Source organism: Panthera onca, chromosome E2 (genome assembly GCF_046562875.1).
Source record: "Panthera onca isolate mPanOnc1 chromosome E2, mPanOnc1 haplotype 2, whole genome shotgun sequence".
In the NCBI taxonomy this organism is placed as follows: domain Eukaryota; kingdom Metazoa; phylum Chordata; class Mammalia; order Carnivora; family Felidae; genus Panthera; species Panthera onca.
In genome coordinates, this window is record NC_138353.1 from 25,380,286 (window position 1) to 25,401,759 (window position 21,474).

Consider the following 21,474-nt stretch of genomic DNA (forward strand, 5'->3'; position numbering starts at 1 on the left):
CCTCTCACTTCCCATTACAATACTTTATTTCTTCAAAGCTCTTACCACTTTCTAAAAACACCTTACTAATTTAATGAATTCTTCTTGACTTTCTCTCCTCAAACGAATGTAAACTTCATAAGGACAGGGTTCTCGTATGCTTCACTTGTGGTATATGCCAAGTAGCTAGAATAGAGCAGTCCAAACAGTAGGCACTCAAAAAATATTTTTTGAATACATTAACATATTATATATCTTTTGGTATAAAACAGGAAGAAAACTGAATGGAAAAATAAGTGATCACCATACAATTTTAAAGAATAAACTATTTGATTGATATGTTTGTATCATAAATTCATTCAAAGGAATACAAGTATTATATTTCAAATTCCTTCAATCTAAGAATTATATCTAATTTGTCCATACTCCATATATGAAAATATTCTGTATTTGAATCTACTTAATAAATTCTGATTGACAATGAAGGTGCTATGGTAGTACATTTAAAAGAGAGTGTCTGAAACCTCAAGCATTTTTTTTCTTTTACTGATTATTCTCAATTGGAATTCAGTGTCACTTTTTGATGAAAAAACAAATAAAGCTACTTAACAAAAGAGTAGCCAGTTTACAAGTGTGTGAAACAAACAAACAAACAGACTCCACTATTAAGTCTTTGAAATAAAAGGTAGTCTTAAATGACTCATACTGAAAATAGGCCCAGAAAACATAACACCTAGAACTTTCCCCTGTACAACCTCTTTTATAGTATGATCATCATCTACTTGAAGGCATTTAATTTTCAAAATTCTTTTGTAAAAGAGAATATGAACATTCAGCTCTCCATTAGCACTCAGGCTAAATAATAAATTTAAATTTCCATACATGGCTCATCTGATTTACTTTTATTACCAAATCAAGCACTAACAAGAAATAATTTTAACAGCTTGTTATTAAATATATATCTAACTGTAAAACAAGAGAAAATATAACTGTCATGTTACTTTGAACTAAGCATTTCAGTTCTACCATGGTTAATTTGGATTAAAATCTAATTTTTATCTAGTAGCATCTAGACTTCATAAAATAATTTGATTTTGAGGTTTCTTGCTTTTTCTCTTTCACTTTAAGATTATCAATGATTATTTCCTGGGCTAGGCAAGGGAATACTCAATTGAATATTTGGTCTCAACCAGCACAATATTTAAAGGGTTTGATATCTTGAAATATCAAGGGTGACCAAGTTCTGCAGACAATACCTTTTAGGCCATTAGTGCCCTTGTGACCTGTAAATGAAAAGGCCTTTTCTTGGTCATAATATTGTCAGTGGTTTCTGACCACCTTGTAGTGCTTGTTTTTCTCCCTCCTTATTCCTCTGTAAAGCTGTTTATACCCCCTTCAGGTCTTGACTTCTTAGCTCTTGGAGGACTTTTAAACTTGCCTTGCTGTATTCCTGAAACTAGGTTTCTTAAATGTTCCCGCTTTGTTGTCTTATTAGTATAATTAATGTGATGACTCTAAAATATCTCTAAGTATCCAAACAAGCTTTCTCTCCTAACTACCTATCTCTATGAAGGATGGTATAGAAAATAATTCTTTTAGTCATTCAGGGATTTTTTTTTTTTTTAATTCACTAGAGTCAAATCAATCACTAAATTGACTGATTGTTTCTTTATGTTTCTCACACTTGTTCCTCCATTAATTGATGTAGTTAAGTGCATGCTCTTAACACCTCATGCCTTGACCTGTCTCCTGACTGGTTTTTACCCCTATTAAAACATGTATTTTAAACTTTAAATGTGCCTCCCTTTTGATATAAAAATCTCAAGCATCTTAGAGATTCTAGTAATTTCCACCTGAATTCCTATTCTATGCCTAAGGAGCAATACCTTCTGCATGCCCTAAAAGACCAGAAGGTTTTAACTTTACTTTCTGAAGTTAATTTAAAAAAGGTATTAACACAGAGATGTCCAAAACTGCTCTACTACTTCCCACTGCTTTCACTGAACACAATTAACATTTGTTCACCTGCTACTCATTTGGTAATTCAATGTGTTCCCAGTCCATTTTTATGTTTTTACATTTTTACAGAAACTCTATTCAAGCCTAAGTGGTGTATTCACTAGTCACTAACCACACCCTGTTTTTATACCTCTATATATTTTTAACCAAACATCAGAGTTGTTTCAAAGTCCAGTCCAAAATCTCACATCTTCCATGAACCTTCCTACCCTTTCTTAGCCTAAAGTGATTCAATTTGCCATAAGACTTTATATCTTGTCTATGGCATTAATTCTGTAATTAACAGTGAAATACGGTCTGGTGTCTCTTACATTATGGTAGTTGTTTTTTTATTCCTGTGCTTTTTCAAATTTGTCTTTTGTTTTCCAAATTAGACTATATATATATACATATATATATATATACACACACACACATATATATATGTATATAAATATACACACACACACACACACACACATATATATATATATTTGAAAAAATATATTTTAAGTTTATTTATTTAGAGACAGAGCATGTGAGTATGCATGCATGAGCGAGGGAAAGAATCCCAAGCAGTCTGCACTGCCAGTGCAGGGCTCAATTCCACGAACCCATGAGATTGTGACCTAAGCCAAAACTAAGAACCAGGTGCCCAACTGACTGAGCCACCCAGGTGCACAAGACTACAAATTTTGTTCTTTCTTCTTAATGTTTATTTATTTTTGAGAGAGAAAGAGCATGAGTGGGGTAGGGGCAAAGAGAGGAGACACAGAATCCAATGCAGGCTCCAGGCTGAGCTGTCAGCACAGAGCTTGACACAGGGCTTGAACTTACGAACTGCGAAATCAGGACCTGTGCCAAAGTTGGATGCTTAACCGATTGAGCCACAAATTTATTTTTTTATTGAATATTTTTATGTTTATTCATTATCGAGAGAGAGAGAGAGAGAGAGAGACAGAGACAGAGACAGAGAGAGAGAATGAACGGGGGAAGGGCAGAGAAAGCGGGAGACAGAATTCAAAGCAGGCTTCAGGCTCTGAGCCGTCAGCACAGAGCCCAATGCAGGGCTTGAGCTCGTGAACTGAGAGATCATGACCTGAGCGTAAGTCAGATGCCCAACTGACGGAGCCACCCAGGCGTCCCAAGACTACAAATTACTTAAAGGCAAGGACCTTATCTTAAAAATCTCTGCATTCTTACATGGCATTCAGTATAGTATTTGAAACATAACAAAGGTCTAAGTTTTGTATTTTATTTGTAGGAGTTAAAGATCTTGTTAAAGTATATGACCACTCTAAAGAAGATTTCATGCAACTCAGAGGATAGGATCACTTATATATGAACTTAGTTAGAAATAGTAGGACAAAAATATCTAACAACACGTTAAGCACATACTTTGCTGTCTTTCTTGCCATTGCTAATTATTACCCTTCCATAATTAACTTTTTCATAATTAAGCTCATATATTAAATCAGTCTGACTACATAACAGAAAATATGAAACACAGGGAATAAGATAACCTATTAACTTGCTTTCACATAACCATGACTATCAGTCTGAAATATTTTTTCTAGTCTGGTTTTGTTTCAGATGATTACATTGTGTAACACTGTTCTGTTCTTTACTTCGAACAGAATCTTCATAACCATCATTTTCATCAGCTGCATAATACTCTATGGTGTTTTATTTAGCTAATTTCTGGTATAGAATTTGTCTTATAAAGGAAATAAACAACATAATTAGTCTGAACAATTACTCTGTTGATTTTTTGGTAAAGACTCTTGATTTGTGTGATTTCAAATCACCCTACCCTTATTCTATACCAGAATAGCCTAAGTTTAAAGTAGATTTTTTTAATCTTTAACAAAATATTTTTTATTAGCAGCTAAAAACTTCATCATAGCTGTAAAAAAACCTTCTGTTCCTAGACAACTTAAGTGAACTGGGAGCCATTTAAACCCTCTTTTCTGGTACAGGATTCTTCCTGTGAGCTCCATCATTTATTCCAGCATGTGCTTTTATTTTTTTTTTTTTTATCTATTTGGTAAATGGTGAATTTCTGAAATCATGCTGACTTCCTGGCTGTCAGTCAAACTTGACTTGGTTCTAAGAGAGTGCAGGTGGAGAAGGAGTTGAGGATGGAGGGCAGGATGCAATTCACAGATGTATTCTAATGTTTAGAAAATGTATATTTTGTTTATATTAATATTCATAACCTTATTCAATGCCATTTGCTTTTCTGCACTCATTAGCAGTCTTGTTTTTTAATAATACTCAACTAAAAATACATGGATGTTTTAAAAGACATTATGGATATTTACTTAGGGTTTACTGATATATTAAAAGTGTTTAGAAGGGAGAGGTTTGGAAGATGGTGGCGCAGGAGGACACTAGGCTCACCTCATCCTGCTGATCAGTTAGATTCCACCCATATCTGCCTAAATAACCCAGAAAGCTGCCAGAAGACTAGCAGAACAGACTCTGTGGAGCCAGGTGTAGACAAGAGGCTCACAGAAGAGGGTAGGAAGGGCAGAGAGGCGGTGCGTGCTACACGGACTGGCGGGAGGGAGACGGGGTGGTGGAGGGGCAGCCTGCCCAGCAAGGTGGAATCCCCGAATCTGGCTAGCAAAAACAGAGGGGCTGGACTTCGTGAGTTCTGAGAGCCAGCAGGACTTACCATCTGGAATGTTATAAGTCAACAGCTCTGCTCGGAGAGCGGGAGGGTGAGAGGACACCCGGAGGGAAAGGTGTTGAGCCCTGGAAGACAGAGCTCAGCTCGGCAGGGAACAAAGGCGCTGGCCAGGGCCATCTCCCTCTCCCATCCCACACGAAATCCCAAAGGGAACCAGTTCCCATCACCGAACTTGCTTGCACAGTGCAAACACCCAACGCTGTGCTTCTCTGGACCCATCCCTCCGATGGGTCTGCCTGCCTGCCTCCCTCCCGGTGCTAAAGGGCCCCTCCCGCAGGGGACCACCAAGAGCAAAGCAAGCTAAACCTGCCCCTCCCACCCCTGAACACCTTGCGGATAAACCCCAGCTAATACACCAGATCCCATCAAAGCAGCACCACAAGCCTGGGAGTGTGCAAGTAGCCCAGACAGGGGCCACACCACTCCACAGTGAGTCCTGCCCCTGGGAGAGGGGAAGATAAGGTACACACCAGTCTGACTGTGGCCTCAGCGGTGGGCTGGGGACAGACATCAGGTCTGACTGTGGCCCCGCCCACTAACACAAATTACTCCAGACAGCACAGGGGAAGTGCCCTGCAGATCCGTGCCACTCCAGGGACTATCCAAAATGACAAAACGGAAGAATTCTGCTCAAAAGAAACTCCAGGAAGTAGCGAGACCTAACGAACTGATCAAAAATGATTTAAGCAACATAACGGAACAAGAATTTAGAATAATAGTCATAAAATTAACCGATGGGTTTGAAAAAAAGATAGACGACAGCAGAGAATCTATTGCTACAGAGATTAAGGGACTAAGAAATAGTCATGAGAAGCTAAAAAATGCTATAAACAAGGTGCAAAATAAAATGGAGATGACCACAGCTCGGATTGAAGAGGCATAGGAGAGAACAGGTGAATAAGAAGATAAAATTATGGAACAAGAGGAAGTTGAGAAAAAGAGAGATAAAAAAATCCAGGAGTATGAGCGAAGAATTCGAGAACTAAGTGATTCAATCATGCGGAACAATATCCATATCATGGGAATTCCAGAAGAAGAGGAAGAGAGAGAAAGGGGCTGAAGATGTACTTGAAGGAATCACAGCTGAGAACTTCCCTGATCTGGGGAAGGAAAAAGGCATTGAAATCCAAGAGGCACAGAGAACTCCCTTCAGATGCAACTTGAATGGATCTTCTGCATGACATATCATAGTGAAACTGGCAAAACACGAGGATAAAGAGAAAATTCTGAAAGCAGCTAGGGATAAACACACTCTAACATATAAAGGGAGACCCATAAGGCTAGTAGCAGACTTATTTACTGAAACTTGGAAGGCCAGAAAGGAATGGCAGGAAATCTTCAATGTGTTGAACAGAAAAAAATATGCAGCCAAGAATCCTTTATCCAGCAAGTCTGTCATTCAGAATAGAAGGAGAGATAAAGGTCTTCCCAAACAAACAAAAACTGAAGGAATTCATCACCACTAAACCAGCCCTACAAGAGATCCTAAAGGGATTCTGTGAGTGAAATGTTGCAAGGACCACAAATGACCAGAGACATCACTACAAGCATGAAACCTACAGACATCACAATGACTCTAAACCCATATCATTCTATAATAACACTGAATGTATATGGACTAAATGCTCCAACCAAAAGACATAGGGTATCAGAGTGGATAAAAAAATACAAGACCCATCTATTTGCTGTCTACAAGAGATAAATTTTAGACCTGAGGACACCTTCAGATTGAAAGTGAAGGGATGGAGAACCATCTATCATGCTACTGGAAGTCAAAAGAAAGCTGAAGTAGCCATACTTATATCAGACAAACCACACTTTAAATTAAAGGCTGTAACAAGAGAGGAAGAAGGGCATTATATAATAATTACAGGGTCTATCCATCAGGAAGAGCTAAAATTATAAATGTCTATGCGCCAAATATGGGAGCCCCCAAATATATAAAACAATTAATCACAAACATAAGCAACCTTATTGATAAGAATGTGGTAATTGCAGGGGACTTTAATACTCCACTTACAACAATGGATAGATCATCTAGACACAGGAGCAATAAAGAAACAAGGGCCCTGAATGATACATTGGATCAGATGGACTTGACAATATATTTAGAACTCTGCATACTAAAGCAACAGAATATAATTTCTTCTCGAGTACACATGGAACATTCTCCAAGACAAATCACATCGTAAGTATAAAAGAATTGAGATCCTACCATGCACACTTTCAGACCACAATGCTATGAAGCTTGAAATCAACCACAGGAAAAAGTCTGGAAAACCTCCAAAAGCACAGAGGTCAAAAACACCCTACTAAAGAATGAATAGGTCAACCAGGCAATTAGAGAAGAAATTAAAAAATATACGTAAACAAACGAAAATGAAAATACAACAATCCAAACGCTTTGGGATGCAGCGAAGGCAGTCCTGAGAGGAAATTACACTGCAATCCAGGCCTATCTGAAGACACAAGAAAAATCCCAAATACAAAATCTAACAGCACACCTAAAGGAAATAGAAGCAGAACAGCAAAGATACCCCAAACTCAGCAGAAGAAGAGAAATAATAAAGATCAGAACAGAAATAAAACAATATAGAATCTGAAAAAACTGTAGAGCAGATCAATGAAACCAAGAGTTGGCTTTTTGAAAAAATAAACAAAAGTGATAAACCTCTAGGCAGGCTTCTCAAAAAGAAAAGGGAGATGACCCAAATTGATAAAATCATGAATCAAAATGGAATTTTTACAACCAATCCCTCAGAAATACAAGCAATTATCAGGGAATACTATGAAATATTATATGCCAACAAACTGGACAACCTGGAAGAAATGGACAAAATCCCAAGCACCCACACACATTCAAAATTCAAACAGGAAGAAATAGAAAGCTTGATCAGACCCATAACCAGCAAAGAAAATGAATCAGTTATCAAAACTCTCCCAACAAATAAGAGTGTAGGACCAGATGGCTTCCCAGGGGAATTCTACTAGACATTTAAAGCAGAGATAATACCTACTCTTCTCAAGCTGTTCCTGAAAATAGAAAGGGAAGGGAAACTTCCAGACTCATTCTATAAAGCCAGTATTACTTTGATTCCTAAACCAGACAGAGACCCAGGAAAACAAAAAAGAAGTACAGGCCAATATCTCTGATGAATATGGATGCAAAAATTCTCAATAAGATACTAGCAAATTGAATTCAACAGCATATAAAAAGAATTATTCACCATGATCAAATGAGATCAAGTGGGATTCATTCCTGGGATGCAGGGCTGGTTCAACATTTGCAAATCAATCAGTGTGATACATCACTTTAATAAAAGAAAAGATAAGAACCATATGATCCTGTCAATTGATGCAGAAAAAACATTTGATAAAATTCAGCATCCCTTCTTAATAAAAACGCTCGAGAAAGTCAGGATAGAAGGAACAGACTTAAACATCATCAAAGCCATTCATTAAAAACCCACAGTTAATATCATCCTCAATGGGGGAAAATTGAGAGCTTTCCCCCTGAGATCAGGAACACGACAGGGATGCCCACTCTCACCACTGTTGTTTAACATAGTGTTGGAAGTGCTAGCATCAGCAATCAGATAACAAAATGAAATCAAAGGCATCAAAACTGGCAAAGATGAAGTCAAGCTTTCACTTTTTGCAGATGACATGATATTATACGTGGAAAACCTGATAGACTCCACCAAAGGTCTGCTAGAACTGACACGTGAATTCAGCAAAGTCGCAGGATACAAAATCAATGTACAGAAATCAGTTGCATTCTTATACACTAATAATGAGCAAAAGAAAGACAAATAAAGAAACTGATCCCATTGACAATTGCACCAAGAAGCATAAAATACCTAGGAATAAATCTAACCAAAGATGTAAAAGATCTGTATGCTGAAAGCTATAGAAAGCTTATGAAGGAAATTGAAGAAGATACAAAGAAATGGAATAACATTCCATGCTCATGGATTGGAAGAGTAAATATTGTTAAAATGTCAATACTACCCAAAGCTATCTACACATTCAATGCAATTCCAATCAAAATTGCACCAGCATTCTTCTCGAAGCTAGAACAAGCAATCCTAAAATTTTTATGGAACCACGAAGACCTTGAATAGCCAAAGTAATATTGAAGAAGAAGATCAAAGCGGGAGCCATCACAATTCCAGACTTTAGCCTCTAATACAAAGCTGTCATCATCAAGACAGTATGGTATTGGCACAAAAACAGACACACAGACCAATAGAATAGAATAGAACCCCAGAATTAGATCCACAAAAGTACGGCCAACTTATCTTTGACAAAGCAGGAAAGAATATCCAATGGAAAAAAGACAGTCTCTTTAACAAATGGTGCTGGGAGAACTGGAGAGCAACATGCAGAAGGATGAAACTAGACCACTTTCTTACACCATTCACAAAAACAAACTCAAAATGGATAAAGGACCCGAACGTGAGACAGGAAACCATCAAAACCCTAAAGGAGAATGCAGGAAAAAACCTCTTTGACCTCAGCCACAGCAATTTCTTACTTGACACATCCCCAAAGGCAAGGAAATTAAAAGCAAAAATGAACTATTGGGATCTCATGAGATAAACGGCTTCTACTCAGCAAAGGAAACAATCAACAAAACTAAAAGGCAACCAACAGAATGGGAAAAGATATTTGCAAATGACATATCAGATAAAGGGTTAGTATCCAAAATCTATAAAGAGCTCACCAACTCCACACCTGAAAAACAAATAATCCAGTGAAGAAATGGTCAGAAAACATGAATAGACACTTCTCTAAAGAAGACATCCGGAGGGCCAACAGGCACATGAAAAGATGCTCAACGTCGCTCCTCATCAGGGAAATACAAATCAAAAGCACACTCAGATATCACCTCATGCCATGCAAAGTGGTCAAATGAACAAATCAGGAGACTATAGATGCTGGCAAGGATGTGGCGAAATGGGAACCCTCTTGCACTGTTGGTGGGAATACAAACTGGTACAGCCGCTCTGGAAAATAGTGTGGAGGTTCCTCAAAAAATTAAAAATAGATCTACCCTATGACCCAGCAATGGCACTGCTAGGAATTTACCCAAGGGATACAGGAGTACTGATGCATAGGGGCACTTGTACCCCAATGTTTATTGCAGCACTTTCAACAATAGCCAAATTATGGAAAGAGCCTAAATGTCCATCAACTGATGAATGGATAAAGAAATTGTGGTTTATATATACAATGGAATACTAGGTGGCAATGAGAAAGAATGAAATATGGTCTTTTGTAGTAACGTGGATAGAACTGGAGAGTGTTATGCTAAATGAAATAAGTCATACAGAGAAAGACAGATACCATATGTTTTCACTCTTATGTGGATCCTGAGAAACGTAACAGAAGACCATGGGGGAGGGGAAGAAAAAAGAACAGCTTAGAGAGGGAGAGAGCCAAAGCATAAGAGACTCTTAAAAACTGAGAACCAACTGAGAGTTGATGGGGGTGGGAGGGAGGGGTAGGTGGGTGATGGGTATTGAGGAGGGCACCAGTTGGGATGAGCACTGGGTGTTGTAGGGAAACCAATCTGAAAATAAATTTCATATTAAAAGAAAATAAATAAAAGTGTTTACTGATATGCTACCTAAAGTCATTAAAAATAGTGGGGAAATATAGTTATGTTTCTTAATGGGCTATATCCTATATTCTGCACATTTGAACAATACCTGCATGTAAAAGTCTATGGTTAGTCAAATTTAAATAAATTTTAAGAAAAGCTACCAATAATGTTGTTATGGTCAAGGCACTTATATAAAACACATGATCATAACACAAATAGAAGTTCTTAACTAGAGTTAAGGGAGGTATGTGTACCCTTGAAAATTATATAATGCATATATACTTTTTTTTTTCTAGAGGAAGACTTGCAAAAGGATTTGTCATCAATCCAGTTTATCAAGTCAGTCAGCAAATTTAAAAAAATTTTCATGTATAACTTCACTATTTGCTTATTAAAGACTATATGTAAATCAGGAACCAGAAAAAAGCTCAAAATCAAAGTAACATGCAACATAACCAAACTAAAATACAGTACAACATAGAGATGTTGATATTTCCATCAAGTAACACTATTTTTTAAAGTTTATTTATTTATTTTTGAGAGAGTGTGCACGCACACATGCACACATATGAAGGGGCAGAGAGAGAAGGAGGGAGAGAATCCCAAGCAGGCTCTGCACTGTTGCAGAACCTGACATGAGGCTTAATCTCACGAACCACGAGATTATGACCTGACCCGAAATGAAGAGACCAGCGCTTAACTGACTGAGGCAGCCAGGTGCCCCTCAAATAACACTATTAAACTTGTTATAGCTGCCTTGGGATTCATTTCTATGACACTGAACAAAGAGCTGATTGAGCCAACTGAGCAAAGAGCAGTAATGACAACAAAAAAACAGGTAAGTCCAATGAAAAGATGTTATACAGTAATTTATTGTCATATTACTATGTGCCCAATAATGTACTTTATTCACATTGTGTTCCTCACTATAGTCTTGGGAGGTGGATACAATTGTCATTGAAATTTGACAAATGAGGAAGCTGAGGCCTCTGGGCATGGTGACATGTCATCTGGATTCTGAGGAAGAAGCTGAGGTATTTATTGGCAGAATGAAGGAAAAGTAGGAGGAGAGTGGGCTTTAAACTCCTAGGTAGTGGTCATCTAGACTACTATCTAATACAAAATCCTTTTTAATAATAACTGACAAATGATGAAAGAGGCATACATGCTTTGGAAGTTCCTAACCAAAGTGAACTTGATTTACAGTGTAGAATCTTAAGGAAAACAGAGATTCATGTGTCCTCATCTGGCAAATTCACAATAGATGTTACTGTTCTTTGAAATTATGATGTAAATAGAAATGGTTTTTAGTATTCAAGTTTCAAGAGGTCAGGTTAACTCCCAATTTTTTTTGTTCCATCATTTAGAAATGTATGAAGACTTCACAATAATCACTAGTTGGTATCCTTTAGAAAAGCCTCAACAGACTTCCTTGTTTTGCATGTTACTCCTGCAAATAGGAGACCCTTAAGTTCAAGTTATACTTTAAACATAAATGTCATAAATGGCCCCTTCTTGTGTTAAGGAATTGACCACATGCCATGTATAATACTGGAAAAGACACCTTTTAAATCTTCAATAGTTCTGAAGACAATACAATTATATTCAGGTATGGGAAATTAGTATGACTAGGTTAGAGAAAGGGGTAGAATTTGAAAGATGAAAAGAATCTTACCAAAGTCTGCAAATGCTGACTGTCCAATCACCACCATATTTTGAGGTTTTTCAAATACAGTATTGACAGAGAAATTTCCATCCTGTTAACGGCAGAAAAGTTTGGATTAGCCTATTATAATCCATTCATCTGTCAAGTGTGAAACAAAGCATTTTAACTGAGGCACGGAAATAAATAATTTAAGGCTTTTGTTGTACTACAAAAAAACTATTCACTTTCCTGTTCTACTTTTACCATAAAATAAAAGAAAGAAAAAGCAACTGCTGTGAGTTGATAAAAATTGCCTGGAGTGCTTTCCTTGCCTTCTGGTGTTATATTCTTTACTAAATCTTCATTATAATTTCAGACATGAGTGTCTTCTCCTTTCAAGTACTGTGGAAATAGTAGTGTACTTGGTATATTCTTTATATTTGGAAATATAAAGAAGTATAAAAAATAGATCCTACCTTCAGAGAGCTTCCAGTTCAATTGGGAGATAAGATATGTCAAGAAAATAGAACTTCTGAAGGTAACACATAAGTGGTACAAGCAAGTAGCAAAGACACTGTTTTATAGATTTCAAAGGAAGAAGACTTCTATTGGGTACAATTAAGAAAAAATATCAAGATTCAAATGAGATGAGGGGTGACTGGGTGGCTCAGTTGGCTGAGCATCTGACTTTTGATTTTGGCTCAGGTCATGATCCCAAGGTTGTGAGACAGAGCCCTACATCAGGCTCTGCACTGAGCATGGAACCTTATTCTTATGATTCATTCTTTCTCTTTCTCTGTCTCTCTCTCTCTCCCTATCTCTCCCCCAACCCATGACCCTCTCCCTGGCTTCTGTGAGATCTCTTTCTCTCACTCTCAAAAAAAAAAAAAGATTCAAATGAGATGATAATTCCATGGATCCTTAAAGGGCCATTCATTAGCAACTCAACTCAAGTTTCTGTATCATTGTGAAAAGGGAACAAAGGATTACAACAACTGGTAGGTGCTAAGGAGAGCTCGGCTAAGCTAAACAAGAAAGAAAATCCATTAGAGATCCTTTGTTTCAGTTACTCTTTCCAAATGGAGAATTGCCTTTCCTTTCTATAATTTTATTTATTCATTCATTCATTTATACAGCACAAGCAGGGGAGAGAGACAGAGAGACAGAGAGACAGAGAGAGAGAGAGAGAGAATCTTAAGCAGGCTCTACGTTAACTGCAGAGCCCAACATGGACCCTGAATCCATGACCGTGGGATTTGACCTGAGCCAAAATCAAGAGTTGGGCACCCAGGTGCCCTCCTTTTCTACAATTTTAGATTACAACACCAGAAAAATCAACCAAAAAACTGAATTTGGAGCACTTAGTTCTATACAGAGCATTCTTTTTATCATTGACATTTCTACTATTTGACATACTGACTTTGATTACTATATACTTTATATAGATAACTATATGTTGAAAAATATTATAAAAATTAAAAAATTTTCTCCTAAGGATACTGCAGATTTGCAAGTTAATTTTATAAGGAGTCACTTCTGCTATTTTAGAGAAAGGCACTGCTGCAATGAAAACATGAAGACCAAATGCTCGAGGAACATGAGTAAGTGGGTAAGATTTGTCTTGTGACAAACCAAGTATTTTCCAATCATTTTAACAGTGTTATCTGCATGCAGAAACATGTTTCCCCTACGATTACTAAAGTATCTGATATACTTTTTGAATGATGCTTCTATAGAAATCTTATTTACACAGTGTCTTAAACTTATGATTCCCCTCCAGTCTTATGGAGTACCTGAAGTTACATTAGAGATATATCAAAGGTGCCAAATCTCTGACTGAAGTTCCCACTGCCTTTGCACTTTAGAAACATCATAGCATATGTTCACTCTGTAGAGTGGACATAATGGTTCTAGGATAAATAGAAAATCTCTTTTAAACTACATCAGCTTCACGTTAACATAAAGAGGAATGCCAACTCATTATACTGATTCAAGTGAACAAATTACTCCAGTGAAGTTCTTTTAAACTTAATAAGTATATGTAGAAGTGTTTCTGGATATAACCTCATGGTGCATTTCCATCAAGAAACACTGAGTACTTCCCAGGTGATGGTCTCCCATGTCTAAGATGCCATATTAACCCCAAACCTCAGTAGAACAAAAGCAATAGTTCCTTTCAGTCACTGGGGAAAAAGAACATATTCTTGCTACAGTGAGAGCATGCAGAATACATTATATATATACGACATAATTAGGGGAAGATAATACTTTATCAGATTTAACTTCCCTTTATTATCATTACTTATTCTTTGCTCTAATTGGTAATAGAAAAGTATATAACTCAATCTCAATTCAGATTAGTATCATTTACATATTTAATATTTGATAACAATGATTCTATAAACTTTATCAACATGTTATTACTCTTAATAGATAACACATTTTAAAGTGAAGTATGACCATACTTATTTTCACTTTTAACTTTATTTTTTTTTAATTTAAATCCAAATTAGTTAGCAGATAGTGCAACAGTGATTTCAGGAGTAGATTCCTTAATGCCCCCTATCCATTTAGCCCAACCCCCCTCCCACAACCCCTCCAGTAACCCTCTGCTTGTTCTCCATATTTAAGAGTCTCTTATGTTTTGTCCCCCTCCCTGTTTTTATATTATTTTTGTTTCCCTTCCCTTGTGTTCATCTGTTTTGTCTCTTAAAGTCCTCATATGAGTGAAGTCATATGATATTTGCCTTTCTCTGACTAATTTTGCTTAGCATAATACCCTTCAGTTCCATTCACGTAGTTGCAAATAGCAAGATTTCATTCTTTTTGATTGCCAAGTAATACTCCATTGTATATATATACCACATCTTCTTTATCCATTCACCCATCGATGGACATTTGGGCTCTTTCCTTACTTTGGCTATTGTTGATAGTGCTGCTATAAACATGGGGGTGCATGTGTCCCTTTGAAACAGCACATCTGTATCCCTTGGATAAATACCTAGTAGTGCAATTGCTGGGTCATAGGGTAGTTCTATTTTTAATCTTTTGAGGAACCTCCATACTGTTTTCCAGAGTGGCTGCACCAGCTTGCATTCCCACCAACAATGCAAAAGACATCCTCTTTCTCCACATCCTTGCCAACATCTGTTGTTGCCTGAGTTGTTAATGTTAGCCATTCTAACAGGTGTGAGGTGGTAGCTCATTGTGGTTTTGATTTGTATTTCCCTGATGATGAGGATGTGCAGCATTTTTTCATGTGTCGGTTGGCTATCTGGATGTCTTCTTTGGAGAAGTGTCTATTCATGTCTTTTGCCCATTTCTTCACTGGATTACTTGTTTTTTGGATGTTGAGTTTGATAAGTTCTTTATAGATTTTGGATACTAACCCTTTATCTGATATGTCGTTTGCAAATATCTTCTCCCATTCCATCGGTTGCCTTTTAGTTTTACTGATTGTTTCCTTTGCTGTGCAGAAGCTTTTTATTTTGATGAGGTCCCAAAAGTTCATTTTTGCTTTTGTTTCCCTTGCCTCCAGAGACATGTTGAGTAAGAAGTTGCTGCAGCCAAGATCAAAGAGGTTTTTGCCTGCTTTCTCCTCGAGGATTTTGATAGCTTCCTGTCTTACATTTAGATCTTTCATTCATTTTGAGTTTATTTTTGTGTATGGTATAAGAAAGTGGTCCATGTTCATTCTTCTGCATGTTGCTGTTCAGTTTTCCCAGCAGCACTTGCTGAAGAGACTGTCTTTATTCCATTGGATATTCTTTCCTGTTTTGTCCATACTTATTTTCAAACATGAAATTGCTTTGTACCTATCTAACGTAGGAAATACTAGCATATAATCAAGACTCTTTCATACCTAGAGAGCAGAATAGACTAATGGAAAGGGCACTGGATATAGAGTTAGATGACAGGGGTTCTAGTTCCGCTTTCATTGGTAAGTTGTATCACTTTGGAACAGCCACTTACTGTTGTGGGTCTCAGCTCTAAGCCCTTAGAAGGGGATAAACATACGGTCTACTCGAGGGTTCTATATGGTATCAATGCAATGACAGATTAGAAAGTATTCTACAAAATGTAGCGTTATTAGGCACTTATATAGTATTTTTATAATGGCAGTCCTATGCTTAGGAGCTCCGAGTACCTTTTTCATGGACTGCTATTTGACATGAATGCACTACACTTGGTCTTATTCTTTACCATGCTGTTCTCACTGGTCTTCACTGTTGAAGCCATTAGGGGTTCTGCTGCAGCTATGTCTTTTGCCTTTCCTTTTGTCTGTACAACGAATGACTTATAGGTAGAAATTTGAGAAACAGATTTCCTAGTTGAACTTCTGGCTCCACTGTTTGCTAGCTTTCAGGTCAAAATAAGTTAGCTCTACTCTAAAAGCATCTGTTTACTTATCTTGAAAATGTATTTTTACAAAGTTTTGTGAAGATTAGTGAGATAGTCCATATAAAGTGCTTAGTAGAATATATGCAGACAGTATGGATTTAGTAAACATTAACTATTATCACTAGTAGGAACACTAATAATAATACCACTATTCCTGCTACAAACACTACCATCTGCCATTGAAGCAGCTAACCCACTGCCAGTGACAGAGGACACTACCTGCCAGTTTCTGCTTAAATTCCAACCACAGGTGCAATGTTATAACAAGTATCTTTTTTTATAGATGGCTACCCATGCATTGGCCTATATGTTTTAATATTTAATGTTAAAATTGTTATATTTACAATGTTTGAGAAAATGACCAAGAAGTAATATCTGATGACTATTTTGTGTTTACATCTTTATTCATATAAAGCAATGATTCTCAACAGGGGGTGATTTTGTTCTCCAAGGACACTGGGCAATGTCTGGAGATCTTTTTGATTGTCAAAATCGGAGGTAGCTACTAGCATCTAAGTGAGTAGAAGTCAGAGATACTGATAAACAACCTACAATGCATAAGATGGAACTCTATGATAAAGAATTATCTGGCCCCAAATGATAATAGTGTCAAGACTATAAGTTCTGACATAAAGGGTGGTAGGTATTACCCAAGGGTCTGGCTTTGCCATTTTTGTCCTTAGTCTTTTCCTTTGTGACACTTACCTAGTCTCTTCCTTGAACTCTAGTCCGAATATTTCTTTTTTTTTTTTTAATTAAAAAAATTTTTTAAAAATTTAGTTCCAAGTTAGGTAGCACATGATGCAACAATGATTTCAGGAGTAGATTCCTTAATGCCCCTTACGCATTTGGCCCATGCCCCCTCCCACAATCCCTCCAGTAACCCTCTGTTTGTTCTCCATATTTAAGAGTCTCTGATGTTTTGTTTCCCTCCCTGTTTTTATATTATTTTTGTTTCCCTTCCCTTATGTTCATCTGTTTTGTCTGTTAAAGCCCTCATATGAGTGAAGTCATATGATATTTATCTTTCTCTGTCTACTCCTACATTACTAATTGCCTTCTTGATATATCTCTTATCTGAAATAATTTTTTTTCCCTACCTCAAATTAGATATTTCATTTGTCTTTTCTCTAACTGGTCACTAGTACAAAACACAAATTACCCTTGCATTGATAAATATTTTTCATATTTATCCCTTCTAGGCCATTCCCAATACTTTATTCCTTTAATCATTCACCTCTTTCCCAGGTTATAGTAAATTCCACCTAAGTTATCTCCCTGCTTCCAGATTTTCCATGCAAACTTATCTGATCTACAGTAGTAAGATAATGGCAACAATGAGAACTCTGTTCATCTCACCTTCAGTCCTAAAAGGTTTAAAAGCTTCTCAATAAATATTTAAAAGATTAAATTACTTAGTTTAGAAGTCAAAGCTTCTGCTGATCTTGTCTAAACCAATTCTTCTTATCTTACCTTCCAGTATCTTTTCATGCTCTGGGCCAAACCAGCCTTGTTCAACTCTCTGAATATGTCCTGGGTTCCTGTGTACTTCCTTCCCCATCTCTTTCTTTCTCTCACTTCCAACCACTAACATTCTGCTCATTTGAACTGGCCATTTCAAATACCACATCTTTATGGAGTCTTCCCTGATGATCCTCGGTAGACCAAACAGAAGCAACTGCTCTGTCTCTGAGCTACTTGTAGCATGAGGTTTGTATACCTCATTATACCAGCCAGAGCTGCCCATACTTAGCCTTCTTGGCCTATAAGCTCCATTCATTTCTGTGCCTCCCAGAGCACGGGCATGGGACTGTGTACACAATTCACATTCTAATGAGATTTGCTAAAGCTCTAGCTCTACTACCTAATATGGCTTTATAGATATTTGGAGGGTTTTTTTTGGTCAACTAGTGTATCCTACAAATTGTCTGTCCAATCTCTAACTGAAAATAATCCTCCATTTAACAAAATCTACACTTTATTTAAACTAGTTAATACTAAGTCTACATTTCCCTTAACTGTACCAGTGACTTATTAATTGTCAATATGGGTATCTTATTGATCCAGCTGTTTTACTGCAAGAACAGCCCTTAGTCTCTACTGCCCATCACTTACTTTATTAACTTTCTTTAAAAGAAAACAATAATAGAAGAGACCAAATAAATATCTGGTCTCTTCTTGAAGGTTTTCCCCTACTACATTGCTTTACTAGGTTTAATTCCGAAGGCTGCCATGATTTGCAAGACCAGGAAACTTCCCTAATATACACGACTTCTCTAATGTATAACAGAGAGTCAGACAAAATGAAGAAACATAGGAATATTTCTTAAATGAAAGATATAAAGCCACAGCAAAAGATCTAAATGAAATGGAGATAAACAATATGCCTCATAAAGAATTCAAAGTAATGGTCATAAAGACACTCACTGGACTTGAGAAAAGAGTGTAGAACCTTAGTGAGACATTCAAAAAGAGACTGAAAATATAAAAAAGAACCAATTAGAGAACAAGAAGATAATAACTGAAATTAAAAAAGCACTAGAGGGAATTAACAGAAGATCAGAGGAGAGAGAAGAACAAATTAGTGACCCGGAAGACAGAGTAATGGAAAGCAACCAAGCTGAACAGCAGAGAGAAAGAAGAATAATAAAAAATGAGAATAGACTTATGGAAGTCAATGACATCATCAAGTGTAATAATATTTGCATTATAGGCATCCCAGATGGAGAAGAGACAAAGGGGCAGAAAATTTATTTGAAAAAATAATAGCTGAAAACATCCCTAATTTGGTGAAGAAAACAGACATCCAGATTCGGGAGGCACAGAAAGCCCCCAACAAAATCAACCCAAGCAGGTTCATAATAATACACATAATAATTAAAATGGCATAAAGTACTGATAAAGAGAGAATTTTAAAAGCAGTAAGAGAAAACAGTTACATTCAAGGGAAACCACATAAGGCTTATAAGCTTATTTGCCAGCCGAAAGTTTGCAGGTCAAAAGGGAGTGGAATGATATATTCAAAGTACTGAAAGGAAAAACCTGCAACCAAGAATATTCTACCCAACAAAGTTAACATTCAGAAGAGAAAGAGAGATAAAATGTTTCCTAGACACACAAAAGTTAAAGGAGTTCATCAACACTGAGCCTTCTGAGAAATGTTAAAGGCAATCTATGAATGGAGAGAGAAGGCCATAATAATTAGGAGTAAGAAAATTATGAAAGGAAAAAATTTCACAGGTAAATACAAACATAAGGAAAGCAGATTAATCACTTATAACACCAGTACAAAAGTTAAAGGGAAAAAAAAAAGCAGTAAAATCAATTATATCTGTAAAAACCAGTCAAGGGACTCAAAATAAAAGAATGATGGGGCACCTGGGTGGCTCAGTCGGTGAGTGTCCACTTCAACTGAGGTCATGATCTCACTGTTCGTGAGTTTGAGTCCCATGTTGGGTTCTGTGCTGACAGCTCTGAGCCTGGAGTCTGCTTCAGATTCTGTGTCTCCCTCTCTCTGCCCCTCTCCTGCTCACACTCTTTGTCTCTCTCTCTCAAAAAGAAATAAACATTAAAAAATAAAATAAAATAGGATGAAACGTATGATGTCATGTATGTAAAACATAGCGGGGGGTGGGGAGTAAAAATTTAGTGCTTTTAGAATGGTTTAAATTTAAGTGACCATCAATTCAATACACAGTATTGTATGCATAAGATGTTATATATAAGCCTAAAGGTAACCATGTAATCAAAACATTACACAAAAAATATACACAAAAAATAAAGAATAAGTAATCCAAGCATATCACTAAAGAAACCCATCAAACCACCAGGAAAGACAACAAAAGAAGAAAGGAACAGAGAAGAACTACAGAAACAGACATAAAACAAGTAACAAAATGGCAGTAAGTACATACCTATCAATAATTACACTGAATGTAAATGGACTGACTACTGCAACTAAAAGACACAGGGTGACAGAATGTGTAGAAAGGCAAGACGCAGCTATCTGTTGCCTATAAGAGACTCATTTTAGACCTAAAAACACATGCAGATTGAAATTTAGTAAAGTGAGGAAAACCATTTACCATGCAAATGCAAGTGAAAAGAAAACTGGGGTAGTAAAACTTATATCAAAGAAAAGAGACATTAAATAAAAGACTGTAGGGGTGGCTGGGTGCCTCAGTGGGTTAAGCGTCAGACTCTTGGTTTAGGCTCAGGTCACGATCTCGCTGTTTCATGGGTTTGAGTCCTGCATCAGGCTCTGCACTGGCAGCATGGGGCCTGCTTGGGATTCTCTCTCATTCTCTCTCTGACCCTCCCCCACCAGCACTGTGTCAGTTTCTCTCAAAATAAATGAATAAACTTATTTTATTTTTTATATGAAATTGTCAAATTGGTTTCCATACAACACCCAGTGCTCATCCCAAAAAGTGCCCTCCTCAATGCCCATCACCCACTTTCCCCTTCCCTCCACCCCCCATTAAATAAACTTAAAAAAAACCAAAACCAAACACAAAGACTGCAACAAGAGACAAAGAAGGGCACTACATAATGATAAAGCGAACAACCCAACAAGAGTATGATACAGCTAATTGTAAATATTTATGTACCCCACATGGTAGTACCTAAATACATAAAGCAAATACTTACAGACATACAGGAAAAATCAACAGGAATACAATAATAGGGAGCTTTAACACTCCACCTACATCAATGGATAGATCATCCAGACAGAAAATCAACAAAGAAGCAATAGCGTTGAGTGACATACTGGATGGACCTAACGCAGTGGAATACTCATTCTTTTCAAGTGCACATGGACCATTCTCCAGATTAGATCACATACTGGGTCTCAATAAATTCAAATAGACTGGAAGCACATCATGTATCTTTTCTGACTACAACCTCATGAAACTAGAAATAAATCACAAGAAAGAATCTGGAAAGGACACAAATACATGGAAGCTAAGTGATATGCTACTAAACAATGAATGGGTCAAGGAAGAAATCAAAGAGAAAATAAAAAAATACTGCAGACAAATGACCATGAAAACACAAGAATCCAAAATGTTGGGGATGTAGCAAAAGCGGTTTTAAGCAGGAAGTTTATAGTAATAGATGCCTCGAGAAACAAGAAAAATCTCAAAT

General features: G+C 36.9%; 1 protein-coding gene across 1 annotated transcript in view; it reads right to left on the minus strand.

Moving 5' to 3' along the window:
* ITFG1 (integrin alpha FG-GAP repeat containing 1) overlaps positions 1–21,474 on the minus strand; it is a 343,424-nt gene that overhangs the window by 230,758 nt on the left and 91,192 nt on the right. The window contains exon 8 of the mRNA XM_060651941.3: positions 11,956–12,037. Within this exon, the coding sequence (XP_060507924.1) occupies positions 11,956–12,037 (82 nt within the window). The remainder of the gene's footprint in view (positions 1–11,955; positions 12,038–21,474) is intronic.